Here is a 22328-nt window from a genome sequence, read left to right as displayed (position 1 = left end):
TTATTGATGTGTAGTTGATTTGCAATATTATATGAGTTTCAACATAGTGGTTCAATTTTAAAGTTACATACTCCATTTATAGTTATTACAAAATATTGGCTATATTCCCTGTGAAAAGTGAAGTGAAAGTGTTAGTCACTCAGTTGTGTCTGACTCTTTGCGACCCCATGGACTGTAGCCTGCCAGGCTCCTCTGTCCATGGGATTCTCCAGTCAAGAATATTGGAGTGGGTAGCCATTCCCTTCTGGGAGATCTTCCCAACCCAGGGATCAAACCCTGGTCTCCTGCATTGCAGGCAGATTCTTTACCATCTGAGCCACCAGGGGAACCCCAAAAAAGTGACCTAAACACTTCACGAAAGAAGATATACAGTGGCAAATTTCCTAATAAACTCTCTTCTCTACTCCTAAAGATCTCTTCAGGAGGAAAGCAACCCCACCTTAGCAGAGGATGGTTTCGATCCATCGACCTCTGGGTTATGGGCCCAGCACGCTTCCGCTGCGCCACTCTGCTGGTGTACTGTATCATACATCCTTGTAACATATTCATTCTGTACATAGTAATTTGTAGCTCTTAATTTTCTAACCCCATTAAACCCCACATCCCCCTCCCCCTGCCCAGCACTTCTCTCTAAATCCTGCTAGTAATCACTATGTGATTTTCCCTAGTGGCTCAGATGGTAAAGAATCTGCCTGCCCATGCAGGAGACCCGGGTTTGCAATGCAGGAGACCTGGGTTTGATCCCAGGGTCAGGAAGATCCCCTGGAAAAGGGAATGGCTACGCACTCCAGCATTCTTGCCTGGAGAATTCCATGGACAGAAGAGCCTGGCTGACTACAGTCCATGGGGGTAGCAAGGAGTCAAACACGACTAAGCAACTAACACTTTCATTTATTTAAGTCCCTACATCATTCTCTATATCTGTGAGTCTTGTTTCTTTTATGTCATATTCACTAGTTTGTTTTATGTTTTGGATTCTACATATAAGCAATGTCATACAGTATTTGTCTTGCTCTGACTTGTTTCACTAAGCACATCCTCCAAGTCCATCTATGTTGTTGCAAATGGCAAAATTCTATTTTTTTTATTTTATGGCTGAGTAGTATTCAATCATATATATATATATATATATACACACACACACACACCACATCTTCTTTATCCATTCATCTGTCAATGGACACTTAGATTGCTTCCATGACTATTGTAAATAATGCTGCTGTGAACACTGGGATGAATTTTTTTTAATTAGTGTTTTTTTTCTTCTTTGAATATACACCCAGGAGTGGAATTTCTGGATCATATGGTAGTTCTATTTTTGAAGGTGGAGTAAACTCAAATCCCAGCATGAGAGTAAAGCTAGTTACAAAACATTGGGGAAGGTTATAAATTTATTAATACTTTTAAATCCACTGTCAGCAGAGAGAGACTGATTTGTTTGTTGGTTCACTTTGCCACCATATCCTGGTGGCACCTGGCTGGTGCTGGGTAAGTAAGACATCAGACTCCCAAGGTGGCCAAACAGGAGAAAAAGATGGGCCGGGCCAAGAGGCATATGCAGTACAACCGAAGCTTTGTCAATATTGTGCCCACCCTTGGGAAGAAGAAAGGCCCAGATGTCAACTCCCAAATACTTTGTAATCCTGGCTTTCTCTAATAAAGCCACTTAGCCCAATCAAACAACAACAAAACACACCATTAGAAAAGTATGCACAGAGGAAAAGCCATGCACTTTGAGAACCAGAAAGAAGGTGTCTGCAAGCCAAGGAGAGAGGTGTTGGAGAAACCACCCTTGCTGACACTTTGACCTTGGGCTTCCAGGCTCCAAGAAAATATACTGAAGAAATTAATATATATAGCCAATTTGGGTGCCTGGATCTATGTGAAGGTGTTGGATTCAGCTGCCCACTTTGTCAGGTTCAAATCCTGTTACTTGGTTAACCAACAGAACTCTATATTCCCAGGAATATGTCAAAGTCCTCTCTTTACATCTCATTTCACATCTTTTTGTTTTTTTGTAAGCATTATGTTGACAGGCATTCAGGCAACCACAATATTAAACCACAGAGCTCTAGATTTGGGGTTTTAGAACACTTGCAGGACATTCCTGGTTTCTGTGTTAATTTACCACTTGAGTAAGTATAAGTAGAGCTTCCCTAATAGCTCAATTGGTAAAGAATTCACCTGCAATGCAGGAGACCCTGGTTCGATTCCTGGGTCGGGAAGAGCTGCTGGAGAAGGGATAGGCTACCCACTCCAGTATTCTTGGGCTTTCCTTGTGGCTCAGCTGGTAAAGAATCTGCCCGCAATGTGGGAGACCTGGGTTGGGAAGATCCCTTGGAGAAGGGGAAGGCTACGCACTCCAGTATTCTGGCCTAGAGAATTCTGACACGACTTTCAAGTATAAGTAAGTGTGAATATGTCCATGTGATTATTTAGTACTTTGCTTACTTTCTTGTGAATTTAGTAATGTATTTAAAAGTACTTTTGGAAGTAGTTTCAGTGAAAATGGCAAAATAGGAAATATAGCCAATATTTTAGAGTAGCTATAAGTGGAGTATAACCTTTAAAAATTCAATCACTATGTTGTACACCTGAAACTCAAAATGTTGTAAATCAACTAAATGTCAATAAAAATAAAGATATATAAAACCTTAAAAAAAACTGTTATGTAAAGAATTTGCTTCCAGTGGAAATGGATGATAGTGATATATGAGAGTTAAGAACAATATGATGTCTAGGTAGAACAATGTTATTTCTTGTTCAGAAGTCCTAGACAAACTTCCACCCTCACCCTTAGGTTTCCCCACAGGTGAAATAAGAATATTACAGGGATTAGTAAAAGAGAGAGAGAAACTCTGGAATCTGTAATCTTCTATTATGGGTTTTGTGCCTTGAAGGGCTTTGCTGCTGCTGCTGCTAAGTCACTTCAGTCGTGTCCGACTCTGTGCAACCCCATAGACAGCAGCCCACTAGGCTCCCCCGTCCCTGGGATTCTCCAGGCAAGAACACTGGAGTGGGTTGCCATTTCCTTCTCCAATGCATGAAAGTGAAAAGTGAAAGTGAAGTCGCTCAGTCCTGTCCGACTCTTCGCGACCCCATGGACTGCAGTGCACCAGGCCCCTCCGTCCATGGGATCTTCCAGGCAAGAGTACTGGAGTGGGGTGCCATTGCCTTCTCCCAGGGCGTCTTTACTCATAGGCTATTGATTAATTCTGGGGAGTTTTTCAGGGATCTCTCTGAATCTTAATGGGAGGTACACTGTGAATTTTGCCAATACCAGTGGAGATTTTGTCTGTAAGGAGGGTGATGGCTGATTCAATAGGGACAAATAATCAGTGTTCCCAGGATCAGCTCTAGACAGAGCAAATAAAAGACGTCACAACATCATTTAACTCATCTGATTGGCTGCTTTGATGAGTACTGTCAAATTCTATAATTATCTCCCCGCCCCCTCCTTTTGAGAGAAGGAAATTCTGGCATGATACTTCTTTAAGAAGTCTCAGGCTTATACATGGATAGCAGTGGAAGAACTAAGGAGAAAAGGGTCTGTGTCTCTCAAAGGTCCTAAACAGAAGCAAGTAGGCTCAGAGACAAAAGCATCTTGAGGTTCACTGGAGGTCTCCACTGTTTGAACTGTTCTACTACTCCAGGGCAGGGGCTGCTTTATAGTAGTGGGCTTGTACACCACGAGCTTAACTCGGATGTCAGTTAGGACTGGAGGAGATTCAGCCCCAATTTAGAGAAATGTGTCTGTAAACCACTTGGAGGGAGGATTGGGAAGAGCCCGTGTTACTCAGGGCTCCATCATTGAGAACTGAGAGCTAGCTGGAAAGGCCCCTGAGAGGGTTACAAGTGCCCAAAGAGTTTAAGTGTCTCTTTCCCAAAGTCCTGGCTCTCTGCCATCCTAGGAAATTAGGAGGGTCTTGCTTTTCATTTGCTGGAGTTGAAGATTAAGACTTTTGGTGGCCTTCCACTTCGGTGACTCCCGTAGTACTCAAGAGAGCTGGTTTGCCAGATTAATTAAATTTGGAGTGGACATAGTTTCCTATTTCTCTTGGTCCTTTTTACTAGCAGGGAAATGTCCTGGTTTAGCCTGTAAACAAATAGAGTGAAAATCTACCTGATTAGAATTAGCATCTGAAGGAAGGTCAGAATTATCATTTAAAACTATCTGAAATCGACTGTAATAGTCATGAACAGGCTCATCAGATTTTTGTCTGCAAGCCTGAAATTTGTTCAACAGACTTTGGCAAAACCCTAGGAATTGCTCCAGGAAGCCATCTAGTGATTGTTGAGCCTGAGCGAATGACTTAGCAGGATCGTTTTGAAACAGAAGGTAGTCATCAGATCTGTTACACCTGAAACCTGCTTCCACTGATTAAGTTCCTTTTAATTGTTTTTATAAAAACGTGCAGATCCTCCAAGAGTCAAGTGGCCTAAACAATAAGAGGTTTGCCTGAGTTGTTTTCCAGAACTTGAAATCAGCTGAGCCCAATTTGAGCTCTAACTAGTTAAGACCCCTGACCCTTCAACTGGGCATGCTCCGTGACCTTTCGCCTTCAGAGGGCTGAACACTCCATCCGCAGAGCATGTTCTGAGTATACCTATTGTGAAGAAGCCCGTAGCTTAGTTCTGTCTAGGCCAGAATGAAGGTCAGCTCACATTTTATTGTCTCCAATTAGCTTCAGTTTTATCCCAAAGAATACCCCCAGCCCCTCGCCTTTGAGGAAGTGAATTTGAGACTTCATCTTCTCGCTCGGCTACCTTGTAAGTAAACCCTTTCTTTGCTGCAAACTTCGGTGTCTCAGCATATGGCTTGCTGCATGCTGGGCAAACAACCTTGGTTCAGTAATGCTTTACCAGTTGTATTTCTAGGTACCTTTCAGCATTTTCCCAGTTAGCAGTTTTAATTCAATGCTGGGCCTATCCTTAGCCAAGAAGCCTATGAACTGGCTGGTAAAAGTCAGAGATACCAGGTTGCTAAATTTGAGTAACATAAATTCCTCTGCAAGTCTGTGAGGTTCTTTGGGTTACTGTGGGGGGAAAAAATCTATGACTATAGCTCAAAGTTCAGCTTTCGTTCAGAGAGTAGAAGAAATTAAAGGGTTTGGTCTCTGGATCCTCAGTAGGCCTAATTTTAAAGGGATGGGTTCTGAAAAGTTCAGAGGAAAAGGGAGAGGGGGGTAGAGTTGAAGAGAAAAAGCAAAGTTAAGCAAGAATTAGTGTGGGGAAGTGAGGGTAGAGAGGAGGAGCAGGCAGCACAGAAGGGAGAAGACAGAGAGAGAGAGAGAGAGAGAGAGACAGACAGACAGACAGACACAAGATGGTGCCTGGAGCCATTTTCTCTTTCTGGAATGGTAACCACTGAGAGACTTACCGGTTCTGGGCACCTGAGGGAATCTCTAATTACCACCTGACCAAGCTGACTTTAGTGGTCATACTGTACAAAGAACAGAGTTCAGAAAAATCACTTTAACAACAAACAACAGCAATAAACCCTAGAGAAAAGGGAAAATCTGATTTTTAGTTATTACATTTACTTTAAAAGTCTAGTTTTCAACAACAAAAAATTAAAACATAAACAAGGGCTGTGATCTTCAGAAGAGTTTCTTAGTCTTTTTTAATTCTCTTGTGTGAGACAGAAAAGCTGGAGGGGCTGGGGTTGTGTTACTGTCCTTCTTCAAAGTCAGATGAGGCTCTGGTGAAGGGCAGGTCTTTCTCACAGAAAGTAGGATGCTTGGCATATTTCAAAATGGTCTGGCCTTAAGGTCGTCAACCTGACACTGAAGTCAGTGACCATGTTTTATTAATTTTTGTAATTTGCAAAGCGCTTTATAGATATACTACTAAATTAATATGACTTTAATCTCTTTTCTATCTCTTCAACTGACCACTTACAGCTTCATAACATGTACCAATACAGACTGTCAAACTGATCTTTATTCTTCTTTTGGGGGTAATTTTTATATGGTAGTTTCCATACAAAATTGCTAATGTTTCACTAAGGTTTTAAAAACTTTTTTTTTTCCCCAGAAATTCACTGGGAATCCACCAGTTAGGACTTAGTACTTTTTCTTCCATGGCCTGGGTTCAATCCCTGGTCAGGGAACTAAGATCCCACCAAAAAAAAAAAAAAAAAACCTGAAGTGTAAAAGCTTTTTTTCCGTATTTGTTTTCATTCGTTTGGTATTTGTTTATACCTTTCAGATTTACTCTACCAGGAAAATGGGTATAGTTTTAATTTACAACTAATATTTGACTGCTTCTTTTCAATCTTAGAACTGATAGCTTGAGTAAAATGAATTTTTGTGTTCCTCATTTCTATATCAACCTATTCCTATATCAATCTATTTTACTTAAAGTTAATATTAGCCAGAAAATATTCAGCTCGCTGGTCATTCTTGCCAACCTATGGGGAAGCCAAAACCTCAATCTAATCTTCAGAATCAGAATATGGAAGAAGGAGCCCCTTCGTTAGATGCAAGAGGGAAAGTAACAGCAGAGAAGATCTGCTCTGAGATGCTTATCCTGGGATCTTTGATCTTGGTACCCCTACACGCGTCTTTAAGGAAAAGTCTCTTTTTAAGTCCCTGCCGCCTGGAACCAAGTTCATTGTATTCCTCACTCTACTACATCTCAGGACCACCTGGAATCTGTTGTCTAGGGTTGCCATGGACACAGGGTTCTTATTCTAGTACTGCCTTGTTAGCAGCAGCAGGTAAAGACCTAGGGTGGGGGCCTCTGGCTGAGGACGTCCCATCACACCCTCTGCTCTTTATGTAGCTAATGTTGCCCTTCCACCTTCACAGAGTAAGAGGAGTAGAACATTTTACAGGGACAGATGGAGGGTGCGGGGAGGAGGAAGGATCGGGAGAAGGGTCAGGTTGGGGGTCTTTGGGCCCGCTGACAGGAAGGCTTGCCTTGTGCTTAGCTGTGGGGAACCCTAATTAACATTCCTCTCCCCTCCCAGGGCATTTGCGGAGCCCCCTATCTCACCCTCAGGGGTCATGAGGGTGGAGGGACTGGGAGCACTAGGCTTCTGTAGGAGCAACTAACAGTAACTTTGTGGCTGGCAGGAATTGGGCTGAGATTGGATTTACTGCACTTGATCTGGGAACATTAAAAAATAGGAAAGCAGGATGTGGCAGGGGGAGGCATTATCCTGAAAGGCAGTAGGAGAGAAATTGCTACCAGGATCTTGAGTAAAGTTCGCTCCTGCTTAGGAAAAGTACCCAAGTCACAGAATGCGCCCCACCCCCCCACAGCCCCAACTCCGTCCAGGACGCAGCACCTCCGCTACAGCAGCCTTGCCTGCAGGTAAGCGGATGCCGCGCCAGCAGGAAGGGGGCGGCCCCCCAGAGCCAGGCTGGCTCTCCCATGGCCATCCGGGCTCTCGGGGCCACAGCGTCCAAACTTTGGGCTTCATACTCCCACTGTGCATGAGCTAGCGTCCCTCAAAGGTTTGGAGTTCACAGATGGCTGGACCCCAAGCCTCAAAATCAACACTGATGCACGAACTGGTCTGTTGTGGGGGAAAGATTTTGTTCTATTTGTTTATTTTTCTCTCCTTGCCCAGAATTGAGGGGCTTGTGGCACATTTCTGCTTGCCTCAGGTGGACATAATATTACTACTTGTTAACTTGGCGAAGTATTAATACTTGGCAGTGGCTTTTATTCTGTGACTTACAGTTTTTGTGCATGAAATCTGCCCTGTGAAATGCTGAGGTTCACATTTTTTTGCTTTCTCATTCCTGTGATTTATTCTACAGAGAATATTCTAGGATGAAAATATAAGTCACTCTGATGTAAAATTGGTTTGAAATGGTTTTGTTTCACTTTCTGGGTCCCGGGTAGCAAGTGGGTAATTTTTTTTTAAGAGTCCTGTGCTTGAGCTCCAGTCCTTTGGCCACCTGATGCAAAGAACTGACTCATTGGAAAAAATCCTGATGCTGGGAATGATTGAAGGCAGGAGGAGAAGGGGACGACAGAGGATGAGATGGTTGGATGGCATAACTGACTGGATGGACATGAATTCGAGAAAGCTCTGGGAGTTTGTGATAGACAGGGAAGCCTGACATGCTGCAGTCCATGGTGTCGCAAAGATTCGAACATGATTGAGCAACTGAACTGAACTGTGCTTGAGCTAAACTTAAATTTTATTGAACACACACAAAATGTTTTCCTCTATTTTTTGAGCTAAAATTCTAAGGGCAAATGCACAATGCGTGTTTCACAGAATGTATAAAATTGCACAGTATTGCAGATTTTGTATTTGTGGATTCAAGACTTCAGAAATGCTGATCCTTACCTAGTAAGTCCTATGTGTGACTTTCTTCCGAGTTGGGGGGATATCATATGTGTTTTAAATATATCAAATATATAATGGATGTGTGCTTTTGCTTTTCTTAGATTAACTGTAGATTAAATTCAACCACGAAACAAACCATGCAGGGATTAAAGAAGAATTCTTTAAGTGCCTGGCTCATGCATCCAAAAAATAAGTAAGTGATAAGATTCAAATTTGCTGAATTTTAAGCACAATTCTCAGCCCTTAATAGAATAGGGAATATACCTGTACCTTCTTTTATAATAAATGTAAACTGTATGCAAATGAATTGGCAAATTCAAAATTTAAAGACCTTGTTGTATACCTGTGTTTTCCTTAAAAAATACCACAGCTGAAGCAGTGTACCAGTAATAATATACACGTGACAGTCATAGTCCCTGTAAACTTCTCCTCTAGGGGTGACCGGTTGCTTTACTGGAGGAAGTTCTGTCTAGGGTGGTGAACATTTCCAGGGACGGCCACAAGGGCTTCAGTTGTTCCATCTCCATTAAAACCTGAAACATTGCTAATTCCTGCTAATGCATTTTTATTAGTGAGATTTTCAAATCAGCTTAATGGATGTTGGAAATACACAAATTTTTGAGATCCATGAATTGTAACTATCCATGAAAAATAGTAACTATCTCAAAAGATGTGTTGAGAACCAATTGCAATAGCATTTGGAAAGTATCAGCATAATGCCTGGCACTTTTTAGTAAATACCATTTAAATATTTGTAAAGTGAACATTGGGATTACAATTCAACAATTACAAGGAGTAGACTGCATCCATGTTATGTCATGGGTGAGCCTCAAACATTTTGTGACGTGAAATGAGTCAGATACAAGAGATCGTAAATTGTGTGATTCCACTTATATGAAATGTCTAGGAAAGACAAATCTATGGAGACAAAGTAGATTCACAGTTGGCTAGGGGTGGGAACAGGATTAATTATAAATGAACAGAAGGGATCTCATTGTGGGGATGAAAATGTTCTATAATTGATTAAATCCCTGGATTGTACATTTGAAAAAAAATGTAAGGTGAAAGACAATTTCTTGGCATAATTTGGGGAAATTTATCTTTATTTTTTCTCAGCCTTTTCTGTTCCATGTTTTCTCATTCTCAGAAGTCTGTATTCCAGATGTTAGATATGGAGGATAAGAACATATCCATTGACTTTATTCTTTTCTACTATTTTCTGGGAGTTTCTCAGTCTCACTTTCCAAGTCTATTTTGCTTTTCACACGTACCCAAACTACTTAATACCCCGTGAATGGATCCTTTATATCCAACAATTCTACTTTGACACATAACGTTTCCTCTGGGGTTTTTTCTTTCTCTTATTTAATAATTTTATTTCTGTTTGACTGCACTGGGTCTTTGTTGCTACTCGGGCTTTCTCTAGTTACTGTGAGCAGGGGCTACCCTCTAGTTGCCGTGCATGGGCTTCTCCTTGCGGTGGCTTCTCTTGTTGCAGAGCGCAGGCTCTAAGGCGCAGGCTCAACAGTTGTGGCACATGGGCTTACTTGCTCCGTGGCATGTGGAATCTTCCTGGAGTTTGCTCAGATTCATGTCCATTGAGTCAAGGATGCTATCTAACCATCTCATCCTCTGCTGTCCCCTTCTCCTTTTGCCTTCACTCTTTCCCAGCCTCAGGGTCTTTTCCAATGAGTCAGCTCTTTGCACCATGTGGCCCAAGTATTGGGGCTTCAGCTTCAGCCTTAGTCCTTCCAATGAATATTCAGGGTTGATTTCCTTTAGGATTGACTGGTTGGATCTTCTTGCTGTCCAAGGAACTCTCAAGAGTCTTCTCCAGCACCACAATTCGAAAGCATCAATTCATACCGTCACCTTTAAGCTCTGGGCAAGGAAACTTTGGAGAAGGCAGTCACCCTAGGTTGTTATTTGGAGCTTTGGAGATGGGAGGGCGGTGGAGGGGGAGGATGAAGTATTGCTCTTCGGCCCCTCCCTGTTTTCATCAGCTAACCTAATGTTACCCTCTTTTGATTTTTCTTTCCAACACTTTTGCCTATTTATCTATGGCTGCGGTGGGTCTCGTTGCTGCACTCCGGCTTTCTCTAATTGAAGTGAGCGGGGGGTGGTTTTTCTAGTGTGTGCAGGTATCTCACTGCAGTGGCTTTTACGCTGCCGAGTGCAGGATCAGCCGTTGTGGTGCACAGGCTTAGTTGCCCCGAGGCATGTAGGATCTTCCTGCGTCCCCTGCATTGGCAGAGGGATTCTTACTCACGGGACCACCAGGAAACCCCTGCTACCCTCGTTTTATAGTAACAACATCTGGGTAATTGCTACTGGTTTCTGAGAACGCATTGATTGTCTCCAAGCAACTCAAGGGAAAGGCATGAACTGAACTTAAAATTTCCCCTCCCACTGGGCTACTCCAGACTGCCCCTGTCTGTCCACCAGCTAAGGTACTCCTTAGCCTTCCAGGGTTTGTGTTAGTTCTTGGAATCCATACTTTCATTTGACTTTGGTATCAGTAGTTTCGGGCTGTTTCTCATCTTGGATAGAAACCCACCATTTCCCAGGGAATTATGGAAGTGTTATTACTTTAGAATCATGAGGTGTTTTTGAAATTTAAAATATATACTGAGTTTTGGGGACATGACATTTGAAGAAGGTAGGCTGCCTAAAAACCAATGTTTGTGAAATGGTGACTATTCAGTATGATTTTCTGAAGTTGACGGATGCAAAGTGCATTTTCATGTGTCTTATTTTACACATGAGGAAATTGAGTTGTAGAGAGGTTAAATTAATAAAGCCAGTGATTCGGTGGTGGGAAGTCTTGATTTTGGATAATATAACCAGGTATCTTTTTGGAATAATTCAGAGAAGAATAAAAAGGAATCATTATAAATATGCTCTACTTCCAGGTCAGAAAAAAAATTTAAAGTTTTATATAGGCCATCCTTGACCTACTTACCTGTTTCTTCTCTACCAAATGGTGACCAGGGACAAGTCCTTGGCATTGGAATATTTGTAATTCTGGCATTTTCTTTTCTTTTTTCCTGATTCCCTTTACTAGTTATCAACTGGATCCATCTCCCCATTCGTACACTCTCAGCTCTTTCTAGTTTCCCAGATTGATTCCCAAGTGTGTGAATGGTTTGTGAAATGGGAAAGAAAGGTTTAGTAATTAATGCTATACCTCCCTTCTTTCCTTCTCCCTCTAGTATATTCACAAACACACATAGCCCAGGTGTGGTCTCAAGAAGTCCAGTGCTGTACCCTGAAACTCTTTCTTCAATTTTTTCCATATTCATGAGTTTACATTTCATGTCCTGAAATTCTATTGGAAAGAAAAAACTAATTGCCTTCCATACTGTCTGACTTTATATTTTTGTATGTTTTTTCCACTCTTTGGCAGAGTTATGGATGCCTCTTTAGGCTCCTCTGGCAACGCTGACAAGAGGTGCGTGATGTGGGTGGTGAAAAGGTATTGGGAGTGTTGATGGCCAAGGAAGGTTTCTTTTCATAAAAGACTGGATGTTCTTATAAGTAACTTTATTTAGGGGTCTAGATGGGAAAAAAGAGATCATAAGTGGAAGAATCCTTACTAATAGTCTGTTTGTGACCCTGATTAACTAGTAGCCAAAACTCTTGGGAAACTATAAGAAGTGTGTGAGAGACTGCTACAGAGCGCCAGGAGAGGAGGAAGAAGGAGGCAGAAAGGAGCAAACCCTAATAGATTTTGGCTCTAGCCCTCACCCTCCAGGGCTCTGCTCCCATCTAAAGCTGATGTCCCAACTGTAAACCCACCCTCATGTTGGAGAGTCCCTGCCCCAGGCTTGTAGCTCTTTAAACCAAACTGAGGAAAGGACTACAGGATACGAGAAAAGTAAGGATGCAGGGGAGGGACTTGATAATCAGGAACTTAGAAGGGGCTGGAAGATAGTAGACCTGCACACTGAAGCTGAATTTTAAGTAAACGCAACCTTGATGCAGTTAGACATAGAGTTAGGTTTAGAGGTAAAGAATTGTACTTTGCCAGGCTGCTTAGACAGCCCTAAGGTCTCATTACAACTTTAATAAAGCCCTGTTTGTAGTGAAAATTGAAATACTGATTGCCAGATAACTAAATTTCAATCAGATCTTTCGAGTTAAAAATCAGTTTACAAATTGAAGACTATTTGTAACTAGTTAACTCTATGAAGTCATTTCGAGTTTGATGGTATGCTTTTAATTCCTTAGAGATAACTCAGTTGAACTGACATCAGGAGCCTATGATGATGCCATCTATGAAAGGTGAGGTATTTATTGAGGGGTGAGGGGTCCAGGAGGATGGGGTGGAGACATTTAGTCTTGAGATTATCCATGGCAATGAAGAATTTTCTGGACAATGATCTAGAATTGTTTCTATAAAGATAGGAAATTCAGTAAGTTATGTTTACTATGTATTTTAGATTCGAGGAATCTTTATTCAGATAAATTCATTATATCACTATTCCATATAGACTATCATTAATGAGATGTTTCTCTATTGGTATTTAAAGTAAAATAGAACAATTCTTCTTGATGGTGGTAATGAAGATGTTAACTTCCGTGAAAGTGTTAGTCACTTGTGTCCAACCCTTTGTGACCCCGTGGACTTGCCAGTTTCCCCTGTCCATGGAATTCTCTGGGCAAGAATACTGGTGTGGGTCGCCATTCCCTTCTCCAAGGGATCTTCTCAACTCAACCATCAAACCTTGGTCTCCCACATTGTGGGCAGAGTCTTTAACATCTGAGCCATCAGGGAAGCCCCTAACTTTGGTAATCCATAGGAATAAGTCAGTGTGAAGTTTTGAAGGGTGGGAACTGTTGGTGGATATCATCATTGGGGAGATAGGGTTTATGCTGAGGCAAGAAGAAAAGGGATAACTATGGAGAATAAAGATAGTGGCACTGAACAGCACCTTCAGTCAACTGCATCTAATTGACATTTATAGAATAGCTCATTTAACAAGAGCAGAGAATGTTGGGTTGGCCCAGAAGTTCATTCAGATTTTTCCATAACAGCCTGTGGAAAAGCCTGAACAAATTTTTTTGCCAACTCAATATATTCTTCTTAAGCTCACATGAAACATTCACCAATATAGATCACATTCTGGGACATGAAACCCACCTTAGTAAATTTAAAAGAAGAGGAATCACACAAAATTTGCTGTCAGACCACAGTGAAGTTAGAAGTCTGTAACAGAAAGATAGCTTGCAAGCCCCCAAATTCTTGGAGGTTAAACAGCATACTTCTCAGTAACACATGGGTCAAAGCAGAAGTCTCATGAGAAATTTTAAAATATTTGGAACTAAATGAAGACATGAGCTATCAAAATTTGTGAAATGCAGCAAAACCAGTAATTAGGGGGAAATTTATAGCCTGGATTCATATATTAAAAAAGAAGAAAGATCTAAAATCAATAAGCTTCCAGCATAGGAAACAAGACCAGTATAAACCTAAAAAAAGCGGAAGGAGATAATAAAAGAGCAGAAATCAATGAAACTGGAATCAAAAAATCAATAGAGAATATTGACAAAGCCAAAAGCCAGGTCTTTGAAAAGCAATAAAGTTTGTATCTCTTTGGCCAGACTAACAGAAACAAGAGACAGAAGACACAAATTGCTGTTGTCAGAAATGAAGATCATCATGTCTGATCACAGGACATTGAAAGGATAATAAAGGAATATTATGAACAACTCCAAGCCCACGAAGTTGATAACTTACATGAAATGGAGTAATGCTTTAAAAGATACTACCAAAGCTCATACAAAGATCATCCTGAATAGGCCGGAATCTGTTAAAGAAATTGAATCAGTGACTAAACCTTCCATAACAGACCTTAGGCCTAGATGGCTTCACTGGTCAATTCCACCAAACATTCAAGGAAGAAATGATGTCAGTTTTCTAAACTGTTCCAGGAAGTAGAAGCACAGAGAAAAAATTTAACTCATTGTCTAAAGTCAGCATTACCAAAACCAGATAAGAACATTACAAAAAAATAAAAGCATAGGACATAAGAGGCAAAAATCCTAAACAAAATGTTGCCAAGTTGAATCCTACAATGTTAATAAAAAATTTTATACCTAGACCAAGTGGGACTTGGATGGACAAGGCTGGTTCAACATTTGAAAGTCAGTCAATGTAATCCATCACATCAACAGGCTAAAAAGAAAAAAGTGATTGATGCAGAAAAATCATTTGACAAAATCTAACACTCATGATTAAAAAAAAAAAACAAACCTCAGCAAACTAGGAATAGAGAGGAATGTTCTCAACTTGATTAAAAAAAAAAAGCCATAAAACCCCTGTTGCTGCTGCTGCTAAGTCACTTCAGTTGTGTCTGACTCTGTGCGACCCCATAGATGGCAGCCCACCAGGCTCCCGCATCCCTGGGATTCTCCAGGCAAGAACACTGGAGTGGGTTGCCATTTCCTTCTCCAATGCATGGAAGTGAAAAGTGAAAGGGAAGTCGCTCAGTCGTGTCCTACCCTCAGCGACCCCGTGGACTGCAGCCTACCAGGCTCTTCCGTCCATGGGATTCTCCAGGCAAGAACACTGGAGTGGGGTGCCATTTCCTTCTCCAATGCATGAAAGTGAAAAGTGAAAGTGAAGTCGTTCAGTCGTGTCCGACCCTCAGCGACCCTATGGACTGCAGCCTACCAGGCTCCTCCATCCATGGGATTTTCCAGGCAAGAGTAGTTGAGTGGGGTGCCATTGCCTTCTCCAAACCCCCTACAGGTAGCATCATATGTGATGGTGAGAAACTTGAAACTTTTCTGCAGAGACAGGTACAAGGCAAGGATGCTCCCTGCCCCATCACTCCTTTTTAACATCATACTCAAAATTCCAAGGAGGATTATAGTAATGAGCAATGAGAAGGAAATCAAAGTATGCACGATGGAATGGAAACAAATGTCTTTGTTCACAGATGACATGATTGTCTATGAAGAAAAATCCAAAAGAATAGATTAAAAAAAAAATCTTCTGGGCCTAATAAGCTTGTGTCCTGTAATCTTGTCTAATTGGTTTAATACATTGATAAAAAACTGATTACTTTCCCATATACCAGTAACAAACAAGTGGAATTTGAAATTAAAAACAGAGAACCATTTAAAATAGGACCCCCCAATATATTTATACCTAAATATATATTTACCCAGTAAAATGTACAAGATGTATATGAGGAAACTAAGTTCTTATGAATGGAATTAAAGAACTAAATAAATGGCAGAGACTTTATCTTCAATAAAGGAAGTCTCAGAAGTAAAGATGTTGATTCTTCCAAATTGTAGATTCAATGCAATCTGAATCAAAATCCCAGAAAGTTACTTTTGGGGTATTCGTAAACTGATTCTAAAGTTTATAAGGGAAGGCAAAAGACCCAGAATAGCCCCCAGACATTGAAGAGTAAAGTCAGAGGACTGACAATACCAACTTAATTTAGTATTAAGCTATGATAATCAAGACAGCATGATGATGGTTAAAGGAAGTCTAGAATTACATGTGGTGTGTGAACCATGTATTTTTTTTTTTAGTTTTTTAAAATTTATTTTCTAACTGAAGGTTAATTGCTTTACAACAGTGTGTTGGTTTCTGTCATACATCAACACGAATCAGTCATATGTATATATATTTCCCCTCCCTCTTGAACCACCCCATTCCAACCCTCTAGGCTGTCACACAGCACCGGGTTTGAGCTCCTGAGTCATACAGCAAGTTCCCGCTGGCTGTCTGTTTTACATATGGTCGTGCATATGTTTCCATGCTATTCTCTCCATTCGTCCCACCCTCTCCTTCCCCCTTGTGTCCACAAGTCTGTTCTGTATGTCTGCATCTCCATTGCTGCCCTGCAAATACTATGAACCGTGTATCTTTTTAATCCTTTAGCACTGCCCTGAATGAATGGACATCAGAAACCTAGGAGGATGCCACCAATGAAATATGAAATATAAATGAATTTTAAAGATCAATACATTTTGTATGTACATGTATACACATATTTATATACTCATACCAATACAAACACAAATATATAAACACAAATATGGAAGAAAAAGAGGTGAAATCTTCAAATTCATTCTTAGGGGTATCTATGACAAGGTGTTTTTGACATTGTTATTAAATCTTCTCACTGTAACACCTATTGGTAACTTTCTATCTTTCTTGAATCTAGTTGAATGAAAGAGAAGCAGGTCATAAGAGGAATCCTTCCTCCTAGTAACTACCAGCCAATTCTTGAGTCATTAACTTTTTTGACAGGTCAAATATATTTATTACAAATGTAGATGGAAGCATGTCTAGGAAAAATGAGATATCAGATTCCAAATAACTGATTTACATGTGAATTTTCTAAATTTCTAAGAGTTATCCAGTTTATAAGTTCAAGGGCAATTATAGCCAACCTGAACTCAAGAGGTTGCAGTCTACAAGTCCTGTGGCATCTTATTTTGTCTGTTTTTAATCCTTTAGCATTTCCCCGAGTAAATTGACAACAGCATCCTCTGAAGTCCTCTCCAATGCAAAGTGAGCCATGATGAATAAATATGTATGTAATATGCACACACACATACATTCATAATACACATATACAGAGAGGTTGAGATTTGATGTTCACCTTTAGGAACATCCATGGGAACACAGAGTTCCCTTGATACGGTTTCTGAAGTTCTCTCATGGTAAGATCCTATATCTAACATTCTTTGTCTTTAAAGAAAATTTGTTTTTAATTTTAATTGGAGAATTACTTTACAATAGTGTGTTGGTTTCTGCCATACATCAACATGAATCAGCCATAGGTATACATATGTCCCCTTGCTCTTAAACCTCCCTCCCACCTGTCTTTTGAATTGAAGTAGAAAAAAGATGGACAGGTCATAAAGGGGGTCTTTTAAAAATTTTTATTTTTATTTTTGGCTGCACTGGGTCTTTGTTTCTGTGCAAGCGTTTCTCTCTAGTTGCGGTGAGCAGGGGCTACTCTTCATTTCAGTGAGCAGGCTTCTCACGGCAGTGGCTTCTCTCATTGTGAGCACAGGTTCTAGCATGCATGGGTTCAGTACTTGTGGTGCATGGCTTTAGTTGCCCGGCAGTGTGTGGAATTGTCCCAGATCAGGGATTGAACCCGTGTCCCCTGCATGGGCAGGCGTATTAACAATTGGACCACCAGGCAAGTCCCAGAGGGGGACTTTTTAATTCTAATGTTTGTCACCTTTGATTACCATGAGTGACACTCTACGAGACTGGGTTAAGGGAGGAGAGAAACTTTTTCAAGTAAGGAGGAATTAGTTGTGGACAGGGAGCAAAGGAATCTCCAGCAAAAGAATGGAGCTAATAGAACCCAGGTTGTCCATGACCCTCCAGAGCTTTTCACCATGTGAAGCTGGTACCCCAAAGCCAAACCCACATCACATGGAAGGGGCCCCTGATTTAGGCCTGCAGTTAATCTACAGTGTCTGAGGGCCAGGAAAGACAACCGTGATAGAGGGGAGTTAGAGGGTGATGAAGGGACTTGAGAAACAGGAAATTATGTGGAGAACGAGGGATGTATACTTGCAAATTGAAGTTGAACTTGAAATAAGTGCCACCCCAAAAGGTTGCTGTACGTTGGGTTAGATTCAGGAGTAAAGAAATGCACTTATTCTTGAGTCATTAACTGTTTTGATAGATCAAAAATATTTATTACCAACTATGCAGAATCATTTCTAGGGAAAATGAGATATCAGATTCCAAAGAACTGATTTATATGCGTATTTCCTATGACCCAGCCAGTTTCTAAGTTCAAGAGTAACTGTGGCACATTTGAGCTAAAAAAGTAAAAGTCTGGAAGTCATATGATATCTTGCTATCTCTGTTTTTCATCCTTTAGCACTGCCCTGACTGAATTGACAGCAGCGTCATCTGCAAGATTCCAAATGGCAAAGTGAGATACAATAAATACATATGTAATATGTACACATGTATGTACATACATGCATAATGTATCTTAATTATAATATATCTCTCTCAACACAGAGAGATTAACATTTGCGATGCTCACCCTTAGAAGCACCCATGGCGGTACAGAGTTCCCTTGATACTGTTTCTAATGTGCTCTCATGATGAGATTCTATGTGGAATATTCTTTGTCTTTTATAAAAAAAGTATGTATTTTTTGACTGTGCTGGGTCGTCTTTGCTGCTTGCGGGCTTTCTCTCATTGCTGCCAGCAGGAGCTGCTACCCCTAGTGGTTGCAGGCTTCTCACCGCAGTGGCTTCTTTTTTTGCAGAGCACAGACTCCAGGGCGTGCGGGCTTCAGGAGTTGCAGCACTTGGGCTCAGTAGTTGTGACTCGCGGGCTTAGCTGCTCCAAGACATGTGCGATCTTCCTGGGCCAGGGGTAGAACCCATGACCCCTGCGTTGGCAGGCAGACTCTTATCCACTGCACCACTGGGGAAATCCCTATTCTTTGTCTTTTGAAATTAAGTAAAAAAAGAGATACAAGACACGGAGTCTTCGTACTCCCGATCTTAACATCTCAGTTACTAGCAGCCAAAGTCTTGGGAAACTATCAGATTGCCCATGTCTGAAACTCTGCTGGAGTGGGTCAGGGGAAGAGAAAAACTTGTCTGGAGCAAGGAGAATAATAGTAAATTATAAATAGTAAGAGTGTAATAGCGTGGACAGGAAGCAGAGGTGGCCTCAACAGAAAAGAATGGAGCTAATAGACCCAGATCTGTCCCTTAGCCTCCAGATTCAGCCACCATGTGAGGCTGATAATGCAAATCCAAGCCCATGATATGATCACTTTGGATGGAGACTCTGACTCAGACCTGTGGTTACTTGACCGTATCTCAGGGCAGGAAAAACCAGTAGGTTTCCTACAGAACCCAGACATAGTCAGGAAGTTAGGTTGGTCAAGAAAGATGGGTACTTACAAAAGGAATTTGAAATAAATTCCACCCCCAAAGGCTGTTATACATTGGGTTAGGTTCAGTAGTAAAGAACTGAAGTTAAATCTTGAGTCGTTACCTTTTTAAGAGGTTTAAGATATTCGTTGTATAGTTGCTGAGTCCAGCTCTTTTGCAACCCCGTGGACTTAATCTGCCTGACTCCTCTGCCCATGGAATTTCCCAGGCAAGAATACTGGAGTGGGTTGTCAATTCCTTCCCTAGGGGATCTTCCCGACTCGGATTGAACCCTTGTCTCCTTCATTGCAGACAGATTCTTTACGGCTGAGCCATCAGGGAAGCCCTATTAAATATATATGACTTTTCATAAAGCCTCATTTCTGGGGAAAATGACATACCAGGTCTCAAATAATAGATTTACACACTGGTTTTTAAAGGGTTATCTAGCTTATAAGTTAAAGCATAATTTAAACATTTGAACCAAAAAGTTTAATCTGGAAAATTATTTGGTATCTGACTATGTGCCTTTTTAATCCTTCAGCACTACCTTGACTGAATTGGCAGCAGGAAAACCTACCGCTGATGGACCTACCACTGAAATGTGAGATAGAAACAAAGATAGATTTAAACAAAAGTATTAAAAAAAAACACATAAATGCAGAGAGAGAGCACCCAGGAGAGAGAGAAACAGAGGAAAGGGGAGAGAGGTTGCTATTTGAGAGGTTCATTTGTAGGAGTATTCATGATATAACAGCATCTTTGACATTATTTCTAAATCTTTTTGCTGTAGCCTGTGTAAGTACCTTATCTTTTTTTTTTTTTTAAATCTTGTTGGATAAAAGAGAAACAGGTCATAACAGAGATGCTTCTTAATCATCTGTTTCTCTCTCATTGTTTTGTCGCTAAGTTGTGCCTCTTTTGCAACCCCATGGACTATAGCCTGCCAGGCTCCTCTGTCCATGGGATTTTCCAGGCAAGAATACTGGAGTGCGTAGCCTCTCCCTTCTCCAAGGATTGGAGATTGAAGCTGTATCTCCTGCATTGGAGGGTGGATTCTTTACCACTGAGCCACCAGGGAAGCCCCTTCTCTCTCTTAGGAGCAGTCAAACCCCCTAGGAAGCTATCCAAATGCCTGTGTGCAAAGCTTTACTAAAGTGGGCCAAGAAAGGAGAGAAACTTATTTTGAAGCAGGGAGAAGGTTGTACTCCTGAGTGCAAAGCTTTACTAAAGTGGGCCAAGAAAGGAGAGAAACTTATTTTGAAGCAGGGAGAAGGTTGTACTCCTGAAGGGGCTCAGGTGTCAAGAAATGTCCATAAACTTGATCTATTCGCCCCATAGGACCAAGATTTTCATTATAATCATATAAAGCCTGGTTTACAGGTTTCAAATGACTGATTAGAATGTTATTTTGGGGACAACTAGGTTTTAAATTGTAGAGTACGTGTGTGTGTGTGTGAGCTCAGTTGTGTATGACTCTTTGCAACCCCATGGACTGTAGCCCGTCAGGCTACACTGTCCCTGGGGTTCTCCAGACAATAATACTAGAGTGGGTTGCCATTTCCTTCTCCAGGGGATCTTTCTGACCCAGGGATTGAACCCATGTCTTCTGCGTTGGCAGGTGGATTCTTTACCACTGGGCCACCTGGGAAGCCCAAATTTTAGAGTAATTGTAGGTAATCTGCAGATCCCTGGGTTGGGAAGATCCCCTGGAGAAAGAAATGGCAACCCACTCCAGTATTCTTATCTGGAGAATGCCATGGACAGAGGAGCCTGGTGGTCTATAGTCCATGGGATTGGTGCAAAGAGTCAGACAAAACTGAGTGACTAAGTCTACTATTCTTTCTGTAGTTAATTTGCATTTAAAAATAAGTCTAGGGAGACATGTAAAGTCTTACTGTGTGCATTTCTGATCTTTTAGCTGTGACCAGAGCAAGGTGAAAAAAGTAACTTATGCTGAATCCTGCAATGAAAGGTGAGATATATATAGATAAGAGTAAGCGGGGTTGGGGGGGGGTGCTGGGGGGCGGGTATTGAGATTTGTGAAATTTATTCTGAGAAGGGGCTACTGGCAATACAGAGTTAACAGGACACTTTAGCTAAGATTTTTGTTTTTCCAGCCTCAACATGCTACTTTCTTTTTTGGATCTATTTAGGGGAAAGTAAACAGGTCATAAAAGGAGTCTGCTTACCGCTAGTCTGTTTTGTTACCCTTAGTTGGGAGCAGCCACAGCCCTGAGGAAAGCATCATATTGCCCATGCATGGGCCAGGAGAGGACAGGAGAAGGTCTTGGTGGACAGAGAGCAGAGGGGAGCCCTTAGCAGGAAAAATATGTATATCATAGGTCCTGAATATGTCGCTCACCTTCCACAGCTCTGCCTCTATGTGAGGCTGGTAACCCAAACCCACCATTACATTGGAGGGAGCCCCTGCTTTGTCTTGACCGTATCTCTCAAGGGCAGGAAAGACATCTATGATTCATAAGAGGTTGCTGGACGGTGTAGGGACTTGAGAAGGCAGAAAATTATAGTGAGATGAGTACCTACAAACCGAAGGTGAATTTTGAAGCAAATTTCATCACAAAATGGTGTTACACTTGGGGATTGGGCTCAGGAGTAAAGTACATAACATTTGATGTATTAAGTTTTTCCACATGACTAGGATTTTTCATTACTGATAAATAATGTTCATTTCTACAGAAAAATGAAATACCAGGTTTTAAATAACTGATTAAAATGCTATTTTTCAGATAACTAGACTATCAATTGCAGAGTAATTATAGCTAACTTGTATTTAAAAATCTATAAAACGTATGGAGTCTTACTTTGTACATTTTAATCCTTTAGCTCTGACTTGTGTAACATGAGAAGCATCGATGAAAGGTGAGATACAAATGAGGGAAAGGGGAAGGAGGACGTTGAAATTCATGAAATCCAGTTAGTCAGAGTCCCCATCTCAGGCAGCCTCCTGATTCCAGGAGAAAACAAGATATCCATAATATGTGAAAAGTAGGTGGCGCAGGGGCCCAGTTTCCAAATAACCGATTAACATATTTATATATTAGAGCTTAACCAGTTTTTAAGTTCTAGAGCAAATGTATCCAATTTCAGCCAAAAAAGT

At 41.1% G+C, this 22328-nt stretch overlaps 1 protein-coding gene and 1 non-coding gene across 44 annotated transcripts in view; one reads left to right on the top strand and one right to left on the bottom strand.

Moving 5' to 3' along the window:
• Positions 1 to 441: 441 nt before the first annotated feature.
• Positions 442 to 513, bottom strand: TRNAM-CAU. Its single transcript has one exon. It is a non-coding gene; the product is annotated as a tRNA-Met (tRNA).
• Positions 514 to 4444: 3931 nt separating this feature from the next.
• The window catches only part of LOC102393852 (phosphatidylinositol 3,4,5-trisphosphate 3-phosphatase TPTE2), a 60857-nt gene continuing 42973 nt past the window's right edge, over positions 4445 to 22328 (top strand). For 3 of the 43 annotated variants that reach the window (XM_044926747.2, XM_044926743.2, XM_025262938.3), the window contains exons 1-9: positions 4449 to 4770; positions 8413 to 8504; positions 11718 to 11762; positions 12542 to 12595; positions 16797 to 16850; positions 18190 to 18243; positions 19752 to 19811; positions 21129 to 21182; positions 22055 to 22090. In XM_044926747.2, coding sequence (XP_044782682.2) covers positions 8449 to 8504; positions 11718 to 11762; positions 12542 to 12595; positions 16797 to 16850; positions 18190 to 18243; positions 19752 to 19811; positions 21129 to 21182; positions 22055 to 22090 — 413 coding nt within the window. In that variant the 5' untranslated portion in view covers positions 4449 to 4770; positions 8413 to 8448. Of the gene's footprint in view, positions 4771 to 7263; positions 7321 to 8412; positions 8505 to 11717; positions 11763 to 12541; positions 12596 to 16796; positions 16873 to 18189; positions 18244 to 19751; positions 19812 to 21128; positions 21183 to 22054; positions 22091 to 22328 lie in introns of those variants that run through there. The other 40 variants (XM_044926760.2, XM_044926756.2, XM_044926753.2 and 37 more) reach the window with 31 other exon arrangements.

This window comes from Bubalus bubalis, chromosome 13, assembly GCF_019923935.1.
Source record: "Bubalus bubalis isolate 160015118507 breed Murrah chromosome 13, NDDB_SH_1, whole genome shotgun sequence".
Taxonomy (NCBI): domain Eukaryota; kingdom Metazoa; phylum Chordata; class Mammalia; order Artiodactyla; family Bovidae; genus Bubalus; species Bubalus bubalis.
This window is presented reverse-complemented; position numbering and strand designations above follow the sequence as displayed.